Source organism: Nicrophorus vespilloides, unplaced genomic scaffold (assembly GCF_001412225.1).
Source record: "Nicrophorus vespilloides isolate i.1.1-1 unplaced genomic scaffold, Nicve_v1.0, whole genome shotgun sequence".
NCBI lineage: Eukaryota > Metazoa > Arthropoda > Insecta > Coleoptera > Silphidae > Nicrophorus > Nicrophorus vespilloides.
Window position 1 is genome coordinate 46,320 of NW_017098422.1, and position 17,744 is coordinate 64,063.

At 33.9% G+C, this 17,744-nt stretch overlaps 4 protein-coding genes across 6 annotated transcripts; 3 read left to right on the forward strand and 1 right to left on the reverse strand.

The window, feature by feature from the left end:
- Positions 1 to 3: 3 nt before the first annotated feature.
- Positions 4 to 3,142, reverse strand: LOC108562398 (twinkle protein, mitochondrial). Of its 2 annotated transcripts, none has more exons than XM_017920713.1 (7): positions 2,606 to 3,142; positions 2,326 to 2,549; positions 1,842 to 2,275; positions 1,634 to 1,784; positions 1,237 to 1,575; positions 856 to 1,176; positions 4 to 153 (listed from the first exon to the last, which is right to left on the reverse strand). In XM_017920713.1, exons 1-7 carry the CDS (start codon positions 2,862 to 2,864, stop codon positions 22 to 24), a joined length of 1,860 nt encoding a protein of 619 aa, XP_017776202.1. In that variant the 5' UTR covers positions 2,865 to 3,142; the 3' UTR covers positions 4 to 21. The 2 variants fall into 2 exon arrangements, with proteins under 2 accessions (XP_017776202.1, XP_017776203.1); XM_017920714.1 differs by having other exon boundaries at positions 2,612 to 2,691.
- Positions 3,143 to 3,230: 88 nt separating this feature from the next.
- Positions 3,231 to 5,668, forward strand: LOC108562397 (protein SDA1 homolog). Its single transcript, XM_017920712.1, has 3 exons — positions 3,231 to 3,974; positions 4,037 to 4,283; positions 4,361 to 5,668. Exons 1-3 carry the CDS (start codon positions 3,339 to 3,341, stop codon positions 5,626 to 5,628), a joined length of 2,151 nt encoding a protein of 716 aa, XP_017776201.1. The 5' UTR covers positions 3,231 to 3,338; the 3' UTR covers positions 5,629 to 5,668.
- Positions 5,669 to 6,896: 1,228 nt separating this feature from the next.
- Positions 6,897 to 14,146, forward strand: LOC108562403 (major facilitator superfamily domain-containing protein 6-A). Its single transcript, XM_017920717.1, has 7 exons — positions 6,897 to 7,217; positions 7,819 to 8,189; positions 8,251 to 8,659; positions 8,715 to 8,902; positions 8,965 to 9,423; positions 12,168 to 12,348; positions 13,291 to 14,146. Exons 1-7 carry the CDS (start codon positions 7,151 to 7,153, stop codon positions 13,374 to 13,376), a joined length of 1,761 nt encoding a protein of 586 aa, XP_017776206.1. The 5' UTR covers positions 6,897 to 7,150; the 3' UTR covers positions 13,377 to 14,146.
- A 552-nt stretch (positions 14,147 to 14,698) lies between these two features.
- Positions 14,699 to 16,447, forward strand: LOC108562382. 2 transcript variants are annotated; one of them, XM_017920691.1, is made up of 2 exons: positions 14,699 to 14,888; positions 14,939 to 16,447. In XM_017920691.1, exon 2 carries the CDS (start codon positions 14,947 to 14,949, stop codon positions 15,712 to 15,714), a length of 768 nt encoding a protein of 255 aa, XP_017776180.1. In that variant the 5' UTR covers positions 14,699 to 14,888; positions 14,939 to 14,946; the 3' UTR covers positions 15,715 to 16,447. The 2 variants fall into 2 exon arrangements, with proteins under 2 accessions (XP_017776180.1, XP_017776181.1); XM_017920692.1 differs by having other exon boundaries at positions 14,700 to 14,888; positions 14,957 to 16,447.
- Positions 16,448 to 17,744: the final 1,297 nt, after the last annotated feature.

The following is a 17,744-nucleotide window of genomic DNA, read 5'->3' on the forward strand; positions in this document are numbered from 1 at the left end:
AAATAATAGTAATAACATCCGCTACTCGCTACCTTCCTGCTGCTTTAATCTTTTATCATCAGACTTTTTCTTCTTTGGCGCAAAACTTAAACTAGTTTTATCGAATTCCAATGGCACGATACCCAAATCACCGCTATAACGATTCTTGCAAATCTGCAACACACAATTATAACATAACACTTTATTGAAATTGATGTTACTAAAAAATAAATGATTCAAATTCAATACGGTGGACAGTCATTACTACATAATACCGGATTTCTAAATAGAAGATTCCGTAACTTGTGATTAAGTAATCTAAATGATAAAAAAATGTAATTTCTAAACAGAGATAAGTATGATAATGTAGGATTTTCTATGTCTTTTATGACCACTAACATTTAGGTCAATAGAAAATCGTTGTACAAACATAAATCATATTATAAAGCACTATAATTATTGTTACATGATTACATTTGCATTCTAAGAGTAATGGTATCTAATAAATGTTCAGATTAGTTGAATCATTCGCTAGAAAATGCATTGTCATGGACTGATGAACTTTTAACGAGCAACTAAAAACGAGAGCTTTGTAATGTTAATTATTATCGTTAAGGTAGACAGATAATTCATTAATAACTACTTTACATCAAGTAAATTGAATAATTGAATTACGTAACGATGAGAAACAAATCGGAATCGAGAAATAATGTAGAGGCTGAGAAAACAAATTATAAATTGGAAATAAGTAAGGAGTATACATATGGAAGAAAATTGAAATGACAGATAATAGGAATGGTTAAAGATAACAAACCAACTAATATGAGGACTGCTTAAATAAATCTGCATGTATAGTGCTGTGAAGTTTTTAAATACCTGTAAATATTTTTTGCCTTTAATCGAAGCTAATCTCTTATCCTGAATGATAAGAATATTATCAGCTTCTTGCGATGCTTTTGCTCCACCGAAGATGGAGCTCGTCGTCAGATCCTCATCCTCTCGCTCTTTCCGCGGATGAATCACCAAAGTGACGTGGCAATTCCTGCGGGTTGCGAAAGACCGAAAATTAGCGACAATCAGATCCTGCTTCCAGAATCGATCCATGTGCCGCGAATCCTCGGAAGTGCCCATCATGAATTGCAAATTATCAATAATCACGTGCGAAATGTCATGCACGTAGACTGCATGTTCGATCGCCTGAAATAATCAATAAACCTATTAATCAGTGGTCTCCCTTTCAATAAATAAAATAACCACCTCCATAACCACTTTGATCGATTGTTGACCGTGAAATGTCATATAGTAAATGGGTAATTGCTCGAACTTATCGGCCCAGAAATCGTACTTATCTAGGTTCTCGTCTAAAGCAATACCAGACATTTGCTGCAACATTGTTCGCGCTAAACGAGCGTTCCGTATTTCGAAGCTGCCCCAAAGGGTGTTTATACCCTGCATCGCCAAATCCAAGGAATATTCGCTGATGAATGTCGTCTTTCCCGAACCGGTTGGCCCGGTGAATATACTCAACTCACCTCGTCTGTGCCCTTTCAGAATCTTATTCAACGTCGGAAACCTATTCCACTTTATACCTTGCACCTGAAATAAGCAAAGCAATAAGAAACATACATACACACATATTGTAAAGACGCATTACTCTATCCACATTCATCAAATCGGTGAGAACTTCCTGCCGTAAACTTGCAAACGTTGTAATCGACTTATGCCACATGGGCTGCGCTCCAGAAATTGTTGAATTAAAATTCTGTTGCGGATCCAAATGTGGTAACTTATTTCTATCCGCGTGTCTACAATCATCAAATATTAATTATCAATTTAAATATATGATACACTTAAATATTCACTTAATAAACAGACATCGTTTCTCTACGAATTTTCTTGCGAAATTTCTCGCATTCTCCCAAGTTGCCAAATCGCTTTGGAACCAAAGAATTAATTTATTGAACCGCTCGAAGCAAGGTAGAATATGTTGCGATAAACTTGCGAGTTCATTTGGAAGACAAATCACAGTGGAAGACACGCCGCTCTGAGCAAGTATTAAAAAGTCGGAAATGTTTGCTACGATCACAGCTGATTTGCTCTTTGCATTATTACTAATCAATACTCCTGATTGCTTTGTGTATAGTAATTTTGGTTTAATATCATAATCGTCTCTTTCTTTTAATACTTTATAGGAAACAACCTCCAAAGCGCTGTTTTTTAAAGGAAAGTATATGTGCATCTTTGATAGATCTACTGTAACTCCTAAGGAATGCATTAATTCCTTTGATGCACATTCCTAAAAAGCAATTCAGTAATTCTTTATTCATTTATTATTATATTACTTACAGGTAACTCAAATTTCTCTAATATTAGATTAAAATCTTCATCATTCAAATCCATGAAGCTAGTGGTATTTCTCTTTTTACTTTTCAAGTACTGACTTAAATGCTCCAGCTCTTCTTCAACCATTGGGTCTTTGCCAATTTTAACATTCCCTTTTTTAGCACTAATATATTGACTCATGTCCATCCATGATCCTGTATGTTGGCAAGTTTCACATGTGAAAGATCCTAAATAACATTACAATCTCATTACTATGATTACCCCAATATCTGTATGCTCATACCTGTACATTTGTTAATGAAGATCTTTGTCTTATCAGACACTGATTTTCCATTCCTATTGCAGATCAGACATCCAGTTATAAAATCTGTGTGGCCTTCCTCAAAGGAAACATGGCTTTTCTTTAGGTGGCTCCTAATTGCTGATGCAGAAACATCAGGAATATCTTCAAAACGAACATTGTGGAAATGCTTCAGGGATGCTGTATACTTCTGAAGAACACCTTTGAAAGGCCTTTTAAAGCATGGCTTGAGCAAGAACATAATTTAAAAGCATTTAGTGTAAAGGAATTAAACATGATCAGCCTTTAATTGCTTCTGTTATTCAAACATTTTCAAATTAATCGAATTTATTAATATCCTACACTCAACTACCTAGCAATATAACCTTTTAGTGTTGTTTACACTTTAAATTATACAAGCACATGGTTTTGACGTGACTGAAGTTGCAATGTTATGTAAATTTCTTGGGTTTGTGAAAGAAGCAATTATAATATTATTATTTTAACAAATTTCTAAAAACAATAACAATTAACAATAACAAACTCATTGTTCTTGTACGAAAATAATTTATTCGTATTGCAGTTGCATAAAACAAATATCCCCTGCAGTTAATACAGGACTACCAATTGCTTCCAATCGCATTTGTCTATATTCTGACATCAAAACATAACCTATTTTTATACATGTGTTTTCTTTAGTTGAATCAATGTGAAAAGTTAACCGAAATACAGTAAAATGGTGCGTAAACAGAATAATCAGTTGCCGGATAATTTGCCGCAACTGCAGAATTTAATTAAACGCGATGCAGAATCCTACCATGAAGAGTTTATGCAGCAGTTGGAGCATTTCAAAAATACAATTGAAGTGTTTGAATTGACCCCGGAACAACCAAACAAAACTTTAGATGAATTGGTAATGTTCATGGCTCAGGTGGCACAATGCTATCCGAAGGAGCTTTCCAGTTTCCCACAGCAATTGATAAATTTGCTAGAGAAACATAACACAGTTTTGGAGAACAGCATGAGGATGATATTTTGTAAGGCACTGATTCTGCTCCGAAACAAAAACCTTTTGGCTCCCACAGATTTGCTTGAACTGTTCTTCAAACTGTTGAGATGTCAAGACAAGGCATTGAGAAGCTTTTTGGAAAATCACATTGTTACTGACATTAAGAATATCAATGCTAAACATAAGAATGCAAAGTTGAATACTACATTACAGAACTTTATGTTTGTCATGTTAAATGATACGAATCATAGAGCTGCTAAAATGTCTTTGGATATTATGATTGATTTATACAAAAAGAATGTATGGAATGATACCAAAACTGTGAATGTCATTGCCACAGCTTGTTTTTCTAAAGTAGTTAAGGTGAGTGTATTTTAGGTTTAATTATTTGCATAATTTGAATAATAAATTTATTTATTTTGTAGGTAATGGTTACAGCATTAAAATTCTTTTTGGGGAAAGACCCAGAAGAAAAGGATTCAGATGAATCAGATTCAGAGGATGAAGTAGATCCAAAGGAAGTTATGATGGCAAACAAAGTCAACAAGAAGACGAGAAAGCGTGAAAAGCAACTTAGCAAAGTTAAGAAAATAGCTGCAAAAAATTATAAAAAGAAAAAGAACGCGCCCGTTTTCAATTTCTCAGCTATTCATTTAATACACGACCCACAAGGTAATCATTTTGATAACTTAAGAATTACGTTTTCTTAGTTTGAGCAGTTTCATTTAATTTTGTTTATTTTTTTATAGGCATGGCTGAAAAGTTATTTAAGCAGTTGGAAACTCAGACGAAACGATTCGAGGTGAAATTAATGATGCTGGATGTTATTTCCCGATTGATCGGTTTGCACGATTTGTTCCTGTTCAATTTCTATCCTTATTTGCAAAGATTCATGCAACCACATCAGAGAGAAGTCACGAGGATACTTCAGTTTGCTGCACAATCCAGCCACGAACTTGTACCGCCAGATATAATCGAATCAGTCTTAAAGACCATAGCCAATAATTTTGTGACTGAAAGAAACTCTTCAGATGTTATGGCCGTTGGATTGAACGCCATCAAAGAAATATGCAGCAGATGTCCATTGAGCATGAACGAAGATTTGCTTCAAGATTTGGCACAGTACAAAGCGTATAAGGATAGAAGTGTTATGATGGCAGCCAGAGGGTTGATCGTGTTGTTCAGAAATATAAGACCGGAATTATTGCATAAGAAGGACAGAGGCCGACCGACGGAAGCGTCTGAGGAGTTGGAAGTTAGGGAGTACGGACAGGTCGATGCTAAGGACTTTATTCCCGGAGCCGAAGTTTTATTGAAGGAAACTCATAGCGATGTTGAAATTAATTCTGAAAGTGAGTCTGATGACGATGAATGGGTTGACATCAAGCATTCTTCTGATGAGGAAATCGAAGGAGATGATGATGATGACGACGATGAGGAAGAAGATGATGATGAAGAAGTTGATGACGAACAGGATGAAGATGACGAGGAAACCGAGGAAGGAAAAGAAGACAAGAAAGAGAAAAAGACAGAGGAGACGGTGTTGAAAGGAAAAGCTAAAAAGGCGGCAGAGAGGAAACTGAAAGTTGAGCAGGCGAAGCAAGTGTCTCTGGATAGGTTATTGACAGATGAAGATTTTAAGAGGATCGATTTAGCCAACGTTAAAAAACAAGTGTTCTCCTCAAGCGCGAAGGGCTTGAAGAGGAAGATAGACGAATCCGTGCCCGAGAGATCTGACCTGGTGAAACTCGGAGATATCGAAAACATCTACAAAAGGAAGAAACACGATAAGCAGACGAGGTTGGAGACCGTAAAGAACGGACAGACCGATAGGAAGGAGTTCGGTTACAAGGACGGCAGACAGAATATACATTGCTCGAAGACAAATAGGGAAAAGAGGAAAAATAAGGCGCATCAGATGATTGTCCATAAAATGAAGGGCAAAGTCAAGAGGAGTTTCAAAGATAAGCAGGTTGCTCTTAGAAACCATCTCACCAAACAGAAGAAAATGCGTTGAGTGTAAATTCATAAATGTAATATGTATATTTTTTTAACATATGCAAACTTATTAAATTATAATAATTTGTTATTAAGAATTTAATATTAATAAATATTATATTATGGAATTTTTTTGTTTTAAACTTAAATTGTGCATATGTATTTGTCGATAAGTTGAGTGGAAGAAATAATACAAATATGAGTACAATTTGTAAAGCAGTGAGTTTTATTATAATTACATAGCAGAAAGGTTTTATAACTTTCGGTTGTTGACGCATTTTATTCTAATCGCAAATTTATGTATCCAGTCAGCATATAGTTTTATCTAGCATTTCCATTATTTTGTTATTAACAGTTTCTAAAGCGTCGTATATATTACATGTTTGCAATTTAAGTAGAAAATGATTTAACAATAACTCGCATAGTCCGGATTCATTATAGTCCGGTTTAAAAATTTTGAAACAAACAAACTAAATTATAATTGAGTGAAATAATAAATTCTAAAACAAATATAGTTATTATGCATAAATTATTTTTATGTATTTTGCTCTATGCGGTTTATCTTTTCTGCGGTTATAAATTCCTCGATTAGTCCATTGACATTTTGATCTAAATGTACCAATATTTGTTTAATAAGTAAAAAAATATATTACGAATTGCTTTAAGTTTTAAAATTCTTAATTTCAGAAGTGTTTATATTTCATTTGAAACTTTATATTTCAATTTGCATTGCATAGTGAGAACAAGGTACAAAAGAAGTACAATGCTCATGAGCAGTGCAGCACGCTTCAATTATTAATCAATCGTATCAAGTTATAATCGATTTTTCGATGAGATAGTTTCACTGTAATGTTTTCTTTTTCAAATAATGTGCATTATGTCCTATGAAAATAATTAAATTATTGTTCCTGCTAGTAAGAAACAACAAGTAATAAAGTTAAATAAATAATTTAAACTACAAGATACAATGCATAAATGATTAAGTAACGAGTTCCTTGAACTCGAAGCATCGAATTACGTTCTTGTCTTGTATAGAAAAAGTAGAAAAAAGATCATTGAATTGAAATCGAATCGTTGAACTCTCCAATTACGCAAAGTGCAATTGCCTGCACAAGAGCGCCCTACACAAGGTCATCGCAAAGTCGCACAAATTTCAAATGAACGCTACGTCTTCCAATTGGTCAGATTTTCATAAGACAATTGGACATCGTCTCGCCATTGGACAAAGACATAATTATCGCGTGCCTTTTGACAATCTAACTTGTCAACGTGACACACGAACAGATCCAACGAGTTTGTCCGAATGAAGGTGATTGTGAATAAAAGGATTTTAGACCGTACGAGGCGCATTTAGTAACTAATCGTATTTAAACGAGGGACAATGTGTTCTCCAACATCGCAATTAACGTAGTGCATATTATTTCGTGTGCAAATACTGACGAACAGTAGTATTTCAGAAGTAGTGTTATTAGGTTTGCAGGTTATGTCCGACTGACGACGGTGTCCAAACGAAAACAATCACATAAAAGAATACTCGAGAAATGGGGAAGTTCACAGTGAATAAGAAACTGTGGCCCATGAAGGGCCACTACTTCCTATGGAATGCAGGTACTTGCCGAAAATAACTAATATGTTGAATCCTGTTCGAAATGATAAACTACACCGAAACTTACATAATTAATGCTGCCAATAATTTACGAAAAACAAACTAATTTACTTATCTTATATTAATAATTTTGTTTTGTTAAGTCATAATATATTATAAATGATTGCATTAAATTTTTTCGTAGAATTTATTGTCGCGCGTGCTATTTTATTTTGAATTTTATTTATTTTTGTAGGCATAACTACTATTGTGTTTAAAATAATAATAATTTAAATAAGTGGGCTATGCAATTAGAACTACAAAGTAAATATTGTTTAAAAGTTCCCAATTTGATGGAATAATCCTCACGTGTCTCGTAATTAAACGCGTCTCAAAGTTGATGTTTTGTAATTTCTCGCATTTGCCGCAATGTTGCAATGTTATGTCGTGATTAAAAATAAATGAAGTAGAAATATGTATTTTTCAAATGTAAGTCTAGAATTGGTTAAGTAATTAATTAGCAATGGTTGTGCCTTGTATTTTCGACATGTTAGTGTTCATATCATATACAAATAAATGGGCTATTGATAAGAGCGTATATTAATTTCAACTTATTTGTTATAGGCACTGCACCCGTAACACCGTTCCTTTCGGTGTATGCGAAGCAGTTGGGCTTTTCCGGATTCGTCGTTGGTATCATATACACAATAATGCCAATAGCAGGGATGTTTGCCAAACCCATAATGGGTGCCATAGCGGATAAGTATCGATGCCAAAAGAAAATGTTCATGACCATGATCGTGATAACGGCGATCGCCTTCACGTGCCTCCAATACGTTCCTAAAATAGATGATGGGCCTAATTTTAAAGTCAGGTTGTACTGCGAATACGGAGAGACAGCATTCGATACTTGCATAGGCCCTAGCAACATGACGAACGACCAAGCGTTAACAGCCATAGTTAACGGATTGCCAGGGAAGACCACCCAATGCAGGGTACACCACTTTCAATCTTGATATCACAATCAGTTTGATATGAGCGTATTTTACCTTACAGATGGCTTGTCCATTGAATACGAAGCAATGGGACATCGTCGCCGATGGTTGGGGCGAGGAACAGTTTAAAGGCAGGGAATCCGGCGTCTTCAATTTCACCGCCCATGCGCCTTTAGAAAAAGTGATGCAATTTAATGCACCTTGCGTGTACTTCCGCATCATGAACGCGACCTTGCCCAGCGGAAGGGTGCAGCCTCCGAAGTGTTTGGGAGATAACATTATTCGGACGATCTGCGATGTCTCGTGCGACATGCACGAAGTCAACGCATTGTTACCTAAACCCGTGCTCAGCGATGAAAACGTTACAAGTTACTATCAATTTTGGTTGTTCTTAGGTCTCATGATAATCGCGTGGATTGGTCAGGCCGTTGTAGTGAGCGTATCAGATGCTATATGCTTTGAACTCTTGGGTAAATACAATCCAAGAAGATTAATTTCGTATATTAATTTTTATAACAATTTCAGCGGATAAACCGAACAAGTATGGGATCCAGCGATCATTCGGTTCTTTGGGATGGGGCGTCTTTTCCATTATAGCAGGTCTCGTCATGGACGCGATGAGTTCAGGGGAAGCAGAGAAAAATTACACCGGAGTATTTTACATGAGTCTGGCCATTCTTGTGTTAGATTTACTGGTCGCATCCAGGCTAAATGTAACGTTTTCGAATTTTATTTTTAAAGATTTTACATTTATTAAAGTTTATTTGGGTTTCAGTATGATCAGAAAAAAATGTCGGCCAGTATTTTGAGGGACGTAACGCGGCTGTTGGCGAATATTAGGATTTTCATTTTCATGTTATGGTGCATCTTCGTCGGCCTCTGCACGGGTCTCATCTGGAATTTCCTGTTCTGGCTGCTCGAGGAGTTGGCAGGAGACAACAAAGAATGGATGAAGACGCTCGAGGGTTTGGTTATGGCCATACAGTGTCTGGGTGGTGAGCTGCCGTTCTTCTTCCTCTCCGGATGGATCTGCAAGAAGTTGGGACACGTGCACTCGATGACGCTAATCCTTCTCGTCATCGGCATTCGGTACATTCTGTATTCTATTCTGACCAATCCGTGGTGGGTTTTGCCCATCGAACTGCTGAATGGAATCACATTCGGTCTATTTTACGCGTGTATGGCTTCGTACGCTAGTATTGTCGCCCCGCCTGGAACCTCCACCACTGTTCAGGTAAGATTACATTATTTATGTCATATAAATTATACGTTATTTACGCACGCGATACGACGTGTCTGGTTTTCATCAGCATTTTATTATGATTCTGCAATCGCGGAAAATTTAACTCGACACACGGTTATACTGTTACCGTCTCATTTAAATTATCGTGTTCGTTGCATTTTCGTTTTGCTTTAGGAACATGTTTCCTAAATGCACGGGAATCTATTGTTGCATGCATGTTCCATATATTATTCAAACTTCTAACTCGATAAAATCCATAGTGTACCATTGCTTTTGTCACAAAAGCAAACTGAAACCAACTCATATATTTTACAAAACGCTTATAATATATTAAAACTCATGACATAGATGTTTTCTTAATGTATAAACTAAAGGTTTTATAATTTCATATTTATCTATAAGTAAAATTATTGAAACTACATTAAAAATACAAGATACACTAAATACTTTCCAAACTAAAATTAATTAATTGGCGGTAAGACTGCGATCGTTGCTTGTTTGGTACTAATTGTACCGGTAAAAAAATAATTTTTTCGATTATTTTTTTTAAACTACTATGATAACAAAATAGATATAATTTAAAGAAAAACAAGAAAAACTAGTTATATTTTTTTTTTCTGTATATTACTTCCATTTCGTCAATGAGTCACGTATTTTTTCCTTGTTCCTCACATGCAAACTAATTTACAATAGCTGTCTTAGAATTATATTGTATGTTAGTGATTTTTAAAGTGGTCCAATTGTTATATAGTCTCATGAACAAGCACACGTGTCTTGTACGAGTAAGTGCGTACTATTCTACCAATAAACTGAGAATTAGTTTACGGAATCCGATTTAAATGGTACATCTACAAAGTGATACTCAATACACGGGGTATTTGAACCCGGCGAACCGGGGTCAAATACCCCCAAAAGTAAATTCTTAGGGGTAATGAAAAAGATCAGAAGTAATGCCGGCGTAAATGAATATATTTTGGGTTATTAGGTATAAAAATTCTACGAGCTCTAAATTTACCTAACGTTTCGTTTAGCGCTTGGCGTCTAGTAACGCATCTTAAGCGCTAAATGAGGTGTAAATGTATAATTATAAGAACTTCGCTTTTTGTTACTTATAATAAATACATTCTAACGAGAGACAACTCTTAATGCTATGCATTTCATGAGTCTTTGGAATCTCGGAAATAGAATTTAAATACTCATTCAATGCGTTTTGAACCTAAATGGTGTATGTATCATTTTATTGAAGCAACAACTTAGTAACGTCGAACAATTGTATATTTTTCTATTTCTGTCAGTGATTAATTTTATTTAATTACTTAAAATTTAGACAACGATTCTACATGAGTTTACCTAAGATTATGATGCACTCATGATGATTTAACAAATAACTTTCTTGTTGAATTTAGCTTTTGACGTAATGATTGTAATAAGTCATTTATAGATATTCCAATACATAATAAGGAGATCTTCTACTTACGTTAAACAAACTGAAGACATGTACTCTGAATGTCATTGCCCTGGATATTTCTATTCTGCGTCGTTATATTAACTGATAATAATTGTTTAGTGAATATTCATCAAATAAATTTCAATGTTGTTTAAAAATATATTTCAACTAAAATATAATAACAAATTTTACAATCTATTATATTTTGTGGATGATCGAATCTAAGAGATTGAAATGAGTAATTACATATAAATGTTGACTGAGTGTTGTTATTGTTTGATTTCAACGTCTATTAAAACTGGTTTTTAAATCATTTCACTCAGTAAACAAAATGTATTTCAACATATTTTTTATCGTAATATAAACTGTTGCCTTGTAATTAGTTACCAAGATAAAAATAGGAAAATTATATGTGAATTAGAATTTTGATAGATTAAACGATTGAGATTTAATTTATCTATTGTGTATATTTCTTTTCAACGTGAATTGTAGATAATTAGCTAAAACTTAAATGAAAGTCCAAAGATAAATACCATTTTTTTTATAGAACTAGAAAATTTCAAAATGCTCTAATAAATGCGATTGTTTAATAGTTTAAACTTAAGATCAAGGTCGTCTGTACTCGTCTGTTCCTTATTAATTATACGATTTAATTGATCCAATAAAGCACTCAGCCAAATTGAATCATAAAGATTATCTATTTTTAAATGATTATAGTTGTTGTGCGGATTCAAAAATTCAAGTATTTACGCTGTTTTTGGATATTTTGGTGGTTCCTTGCACGTGCATATGAAAACAACAACATTTCATATCTGACGTTTGATCTCTTATGAAAGTCAAAATGCTCAATTTTAGTACTTTACTAAAATGATAAATTTTAAGAGTAGTAAGTTTTAACTCTTTGAGGGGTTGTGGGACACGCATTGTCCCACCTTTTGAACATGCATTATAATTTTCTAGGAAATGTTCAGGAAAGAGGAATTATGCTTTATTTTAGTGAATAAATCTTAATAGACCATACCATCCGATGTTGATTCAGTTGACGTAGCTAGCTGTCTGATTCAGTTGTCTAGAAATGAGTTTGGTCTAGAAATTTAGGAATTTTTGGCCCCTGAAAAGTGTTAAACCAATTTATCAAAGATTACAACTTTATGTATTTGTTTTAAAAATATAAAGTGTTAAGATGTATATAGTGTTAAACTATAAAAGAATGAGGTCAATGATAATTATGAACATATTATTTTTTGTTCGGGTTATTATGAATATTAAGTGTAATTTTCAATTTCAGGGTTTGGTCGGTGCCGCCTTCGAAGGAATCGGCGTTTCGATCGGAAGCTTCCTCGGTGGTTACTTCCACGATAAGTACAGTGCTTCGATAACATTCCGCATCTTCGGGATAGCCTCGTTAATCGCGTGCCTGCTGCACGCTTTAGTCCAATATATCGTAATGAGACGAAGCTCTAACAAAGGTGAGATCAATAAGCCGTCTAAAATAACACTATCAAACATACCGGAATTGGAAATTGGTGAATCTGTAACTACGTAGAAGCAAGGCAACAATGCTTAACTTAACTTAAATATGCATACAGATACATAATTTGTAACTATACTAATAATGCATTATTATAAACTGAGATTAAAGTATTAAAAAAAAAATGAATGTTACTATGTCTTTGGGAGGAGGAATGAGAATGTGGGATAGAAAAAAAAAGAGATGCGAGATTCTTTTGTACAGTATTTATTTTGTTGTTCGTTTTGTATTACTTAAAAACTACTAATCACGTGTTCTTCGTTCCTACTGAGACGCTCATGGCGCAAGGCGGCAATTAATTTGTACCCGATTTGCAATTGAGCGCGTGCCGTTCGGAACTGTGTCAGTATTTCTCACTAGATTTAAATACTAATCCTTTGAGCCGAGAGGGCAAATACCATAAATGTATATACTCATTCTTACGTTTTTCTACTCCCTAGGTTATGAGATTATTCCAGACGATTAAGTTAAATTGACGTGTTTCTTGAACCGGAACGCCTTAATATTAATAGTATTAATTACAATGTAAACGAAATAAAAACTTTAATTGCGAGTTTGTCAAGGTCCTCGTATCTTATCCCTAATTATTCTCTATCTCTTTTTTTTTTAATTGAGCTTAAGTTTTGTTTAATTAGTTCTAAAGATAAGCAATGTTGCCTTGATGCGTATCCAAAAAAAAATAAACAATATCTATTGTACTTAATAGATTAGCTCTCTCTCTATCTGAAAGATGATGATCAAGTATGTGCCAATTAAATTGCATTATCTGTTTCGCCTTTTTTTTGTTTTCTAAATTGTTATTGAATAAAACTGTTACGTTTTATGCGATTCTAAATTAATCTATCCTCTTTTTTTTTTCTTATCTTCGAAAATGCTATAGATTTCAGACAATACTCTTCGTCCAGGGAAAACTTCGAGATTTTCGCCGACGAGCAGCAGGAGTTGACGCTGGTGGAAGCCTACTGAGCGGCGCTGTCTAAACGTCCTTTGCAACATTGTGATATTCCTTTAGGATTAACATTCACCGATTTTGGATACTAACGAAATTCGCCTTTGGATAAACTTTACGACATTCCCCAAAAAATAATTTACCTTGCACGAAGTTAACTTCTAGTCACCTGTTGTCTCGCATTTAAAATATAAATCTCAAGAATCGAGTTTACAGTGAAATATCTCTTTGGATCGGACATAAATTTTATGAAAAATGAAATAAAAGGGACCACAAACTGAACTCGTAATTGAGAATTATCCGTGAGGGAAAAAGCTCACTCAAATGATGGATATGGCACCGATTAAATCGATTCGAAAAGATGAAAATGCAGAGTGAGTAGTCAATTAGATTAAAATTAGTGATACAAAATTAAAGGGCCTAAATAAAGCAACTCAACGAGGAAGTCATGGCAACGTATTTTTTTATAATGCCCTAGGTTACCTGTAAAGTAAGAAAACGAAAATCACTTTTATTTCCTACATACTTATACAATGGATTTGTACAAAGTTTAGTTAAAAAAATAAAAAATAATTTAATGCATGTCACTGGAGTAGAGGGTAGCTCACATCACTTCACTAATCGATGCACCAGAACTAAATGACTCCATAGACTAAGCACGGCGCTTGTCTAGTGCTCTCTCCATTTACGTTTATCCGTCTTATCGGGCTCGGAACTGTACTTAAAATGCCGTCGTCGGCTCGATTTTGAACTGTGTATTCCAAAGCATACAAGAAATTACAAAAAAGCGCTTCTCGCTGCGCGAGGAACAGAAGGAGTTAGAGAGGTGGCATCGGAATCGAATGGACAATTGTTTACATCGAATTCCCTTACATCATTCTTATTTATTGACCTAGAAATGTATTTTTAATTTAACTGCTCTGCTCAAACACGACAAGTGATTTACTATTATTAAATCGGATAAACGCATTGTAAATAACAGTTACGTTCATTTTGTTTGTTTTTTTTTCTTAACTTTGGTGATGACAACAAACAAAAATAGCAATTATTTTTTTAAGGTGGTTTAATTTATAAGACGAAAGAAACATAATAATATTGTAATTCGAATGGAAATAAAACTTGTTTTGTTGGTGTAAATATACTTTGTTTGATTTTCAATTTCCATAATTGTTGGAATTTCCTTAAGTTCTTAGAAAACGTTTGGCCTTCGCTTGGAAATAAGAAGTGATTTTCAATTGAAATCGATGGTTTTATACGAGTATTCGAAAAAAAAAATTGAGAAAATTTAAATTATTGCAATTCATATTGACGTGATATTTATTTGAGTTTTGGACATTTTGAATGGGCTGACATTTTGTAGGGACGCAGTTGGCAACGTCACTTCTTTGACTGCAAGGGTTTTTTTTATATGAACAGGATTTATCTGTTCCCGTTTCGATACTTCTAATAATTATATAACCATTTGTCATTGTGAATAATCAGGTGATTATAAATTCAGAAGCAACCAAGAGTTTCAGCTTCAGACTTCGGTAAGAGTTTAATAGAGGAAGGGATTCGAGAGATTTACAAATCATTTTAGGTATTAATATGTCGGTAGGTCCAATAGAAAACTGTTATATTGGCGTAAGACCGTCGAAGGCTTTGCAGGATTACATAAGAGCCATCGAGAGCGAGGACGGGATGCCGATAAATGTATTGAATTACAGATCCGCGGAAGAGTCTGCTGACCCTAAGCCGAATTGCATGGAAGTATTGTTCGATCCGTCCAATAAGAAATTCCTCGATTGTTTGGATATGGATAAGGCGAAGGACCATTACCAGATGAAGGATGGCCGCGTCGACAATGGATGCGACGATTTGCTGTACCTAAAAGATTTGCACTGGATAAGGGATCATATCGACGCTGGCGGCGACCGTAATGTGCACTTCAATGAACTCTTCGAGGGATCGATCCTCGTCGTTCCGAAGAACAAGACAGTCACTCGTAATCAGGAACTCGAGAAACGTTGCATCCGCTTGCGAGCGCATCAGATGAACAGAGAGTACTATGATATGGTGAGGAACGTGGACGGCTCAAGAAGGAGGAATTTCGAGGACAGTATTCCGCAGATGAAGAAGTGTATCGAGACGGAGATGATTGTCGTTTTCCAGTTCATCGTTTCGGTGCTCGCAAGTTTCTTCTTTGGATACATCGGCATGGACTGGTTGTTTGGCCCGGAGAAAGAAGGAAATCGCATAATACGTGGCGTGATGAGCGCATTTCTTGTCGCCGTAGCAGAATTCTATTTCCTTCTCAAGAAGTTCATCGTTCACTTCAACATGAACATAGATAATTCTGTTTACAATCGTATATGAATTCCCGGAAGAAAACAACTTGAACGCACGCTTTGAATAGGTAATTGCTTATGGAAATAATCACTATCCCATTTAGATTTAAAGCTTCTTCATTATTGTTTTACAAAATTCTAGTAACATTGAGATACCATTAATGTCAAGTATCAAAGTACGAAAATAGAATAAGAATGTTTGATGTATACATTGTATACATTTTATTACTCAATGTATATAATGTATACTATTAATGTTAGAGGAAAACAATGTAATCTAAGCTTAGAATGATCCATATATCCATTATATAACGCTAATGCTTGTACCCACTATAATATACTAATAAAACTAATCCGAATATCAACGTACTCCATCTTATCATCGTTCCTAATTTCATTATTTGTTTGATGAAACTTAACTAATTTAACGATAGTTAACAACAATGTATCGTCACAAAAAAAAAATAAGAGGATGAAAGCGATACCGCATTATCGTCGTTCGAACTTTGCGCTCGTTTTCTCATGTTTGTATAAACATAATCATGAATGATGTTTTACATGCACTCGATGATTCAATCGCAATGGAACAAACTTACTCGTGTTTTGGTGAACTATTTTATACAATTCCAGCGCGTGCAAATCGCTTGCATAACTTTATGAATAATCTATGCAAATCCGTTTCAGATTATTTTTACAAATTAACATATTCTCAATAAATTGAATTGTTTTTTACTTGATTGGGTGATTTTAGCACCATTTCATACACCAAATTTACTTAGAATGTTGTAAATAATATTGTTCGGTTTATAAGTTATTTACTATTTGCAATAAAATTGTAATTAAATTACGTTTCATTTTGCCAATTGCAATTTAATTCATGAACGTAATGTTTTATCATGATTTTAATAATGATGAACAAAAATATAATAATTCTTACTTTGAGTTATTTCTGATGTTTTCCATCTAGGAAATAACTAACATCTAATATTTCTGTTCGATTGCAATGCTAAAAATCTATAGTGTTTCATTACATATTTTGTTATTACCTTTCCACTACAAGTAAGCAATTCACTATCTTTGTATCCAATTACAAACACGTATTCATTTTCATATTAAAATTACCGCGATAGACATGTGTATACCAGTGTTTCTCAATATAATTTTTGTTGTTTACTGGAAAATATCCAACTTTTTTTTTAAAATTATAACTCTTTAAGCTCTTCGTAGTAACGGAGAAGCAGTTATTTTTTTTCATAATATTATTCTCGGAAAAAATAAAATTTATAAAACAAGTGTGGAAGATTTACACAGGAATTCGTTATTATACCAAACCTCGACCCACGACTTACGAACTCCCGAACATACTAACAAAACTCTAAAAGCTCTAACTTGTTACAAGGAGATATATAGTGATAAAAAATTAAAATTAACTGTTCAAACAAAAATTGATAATTTCTTTAATAAAATATAATATTTTTGGAAGATGTTTTGTTGCATTTGTTTCTTTTGTCGTTTTTTATTAAATAATTGTGATGTCTATATTGAAAAGTATTATTACTTACATAGTATTTTGTTTATTTTAATTTATTTTTTTCAAATTTATGCAGGCAGTAAAAAGTATATTTATTTTTCAAATTCCCATACTTACAAACAAATTCGACATACGAACAACTCTTTGGAACGGAACTAGTTCATAAGTCGGGGAATAACTGTAGTCTAAAAAAGACAAACAGAATTTCTTTTGTATTTCTATAACACTGACATTTCAATAAATGACTCAATTCGAACAAGAAAAGATGCAGAAATTCGTGTTATTTAAATATAAATTCGAAAAAAGTATCACAAAGAAAAATGCTCTTATAGTAATTACATGCGATAATTTTAATCAATCAATTGATTAATTTTCTCTTGCTAAATTAACTTTGATGTTAACCAAACTAATTCATACGTTCCAATAAAAAACAAAACAATATATGAGCTTAAATTAATCATGATTGATATAGTAGATAATCATAAGACAAATTACAATTTTAATATTAAGCTTAAATATAAATAATC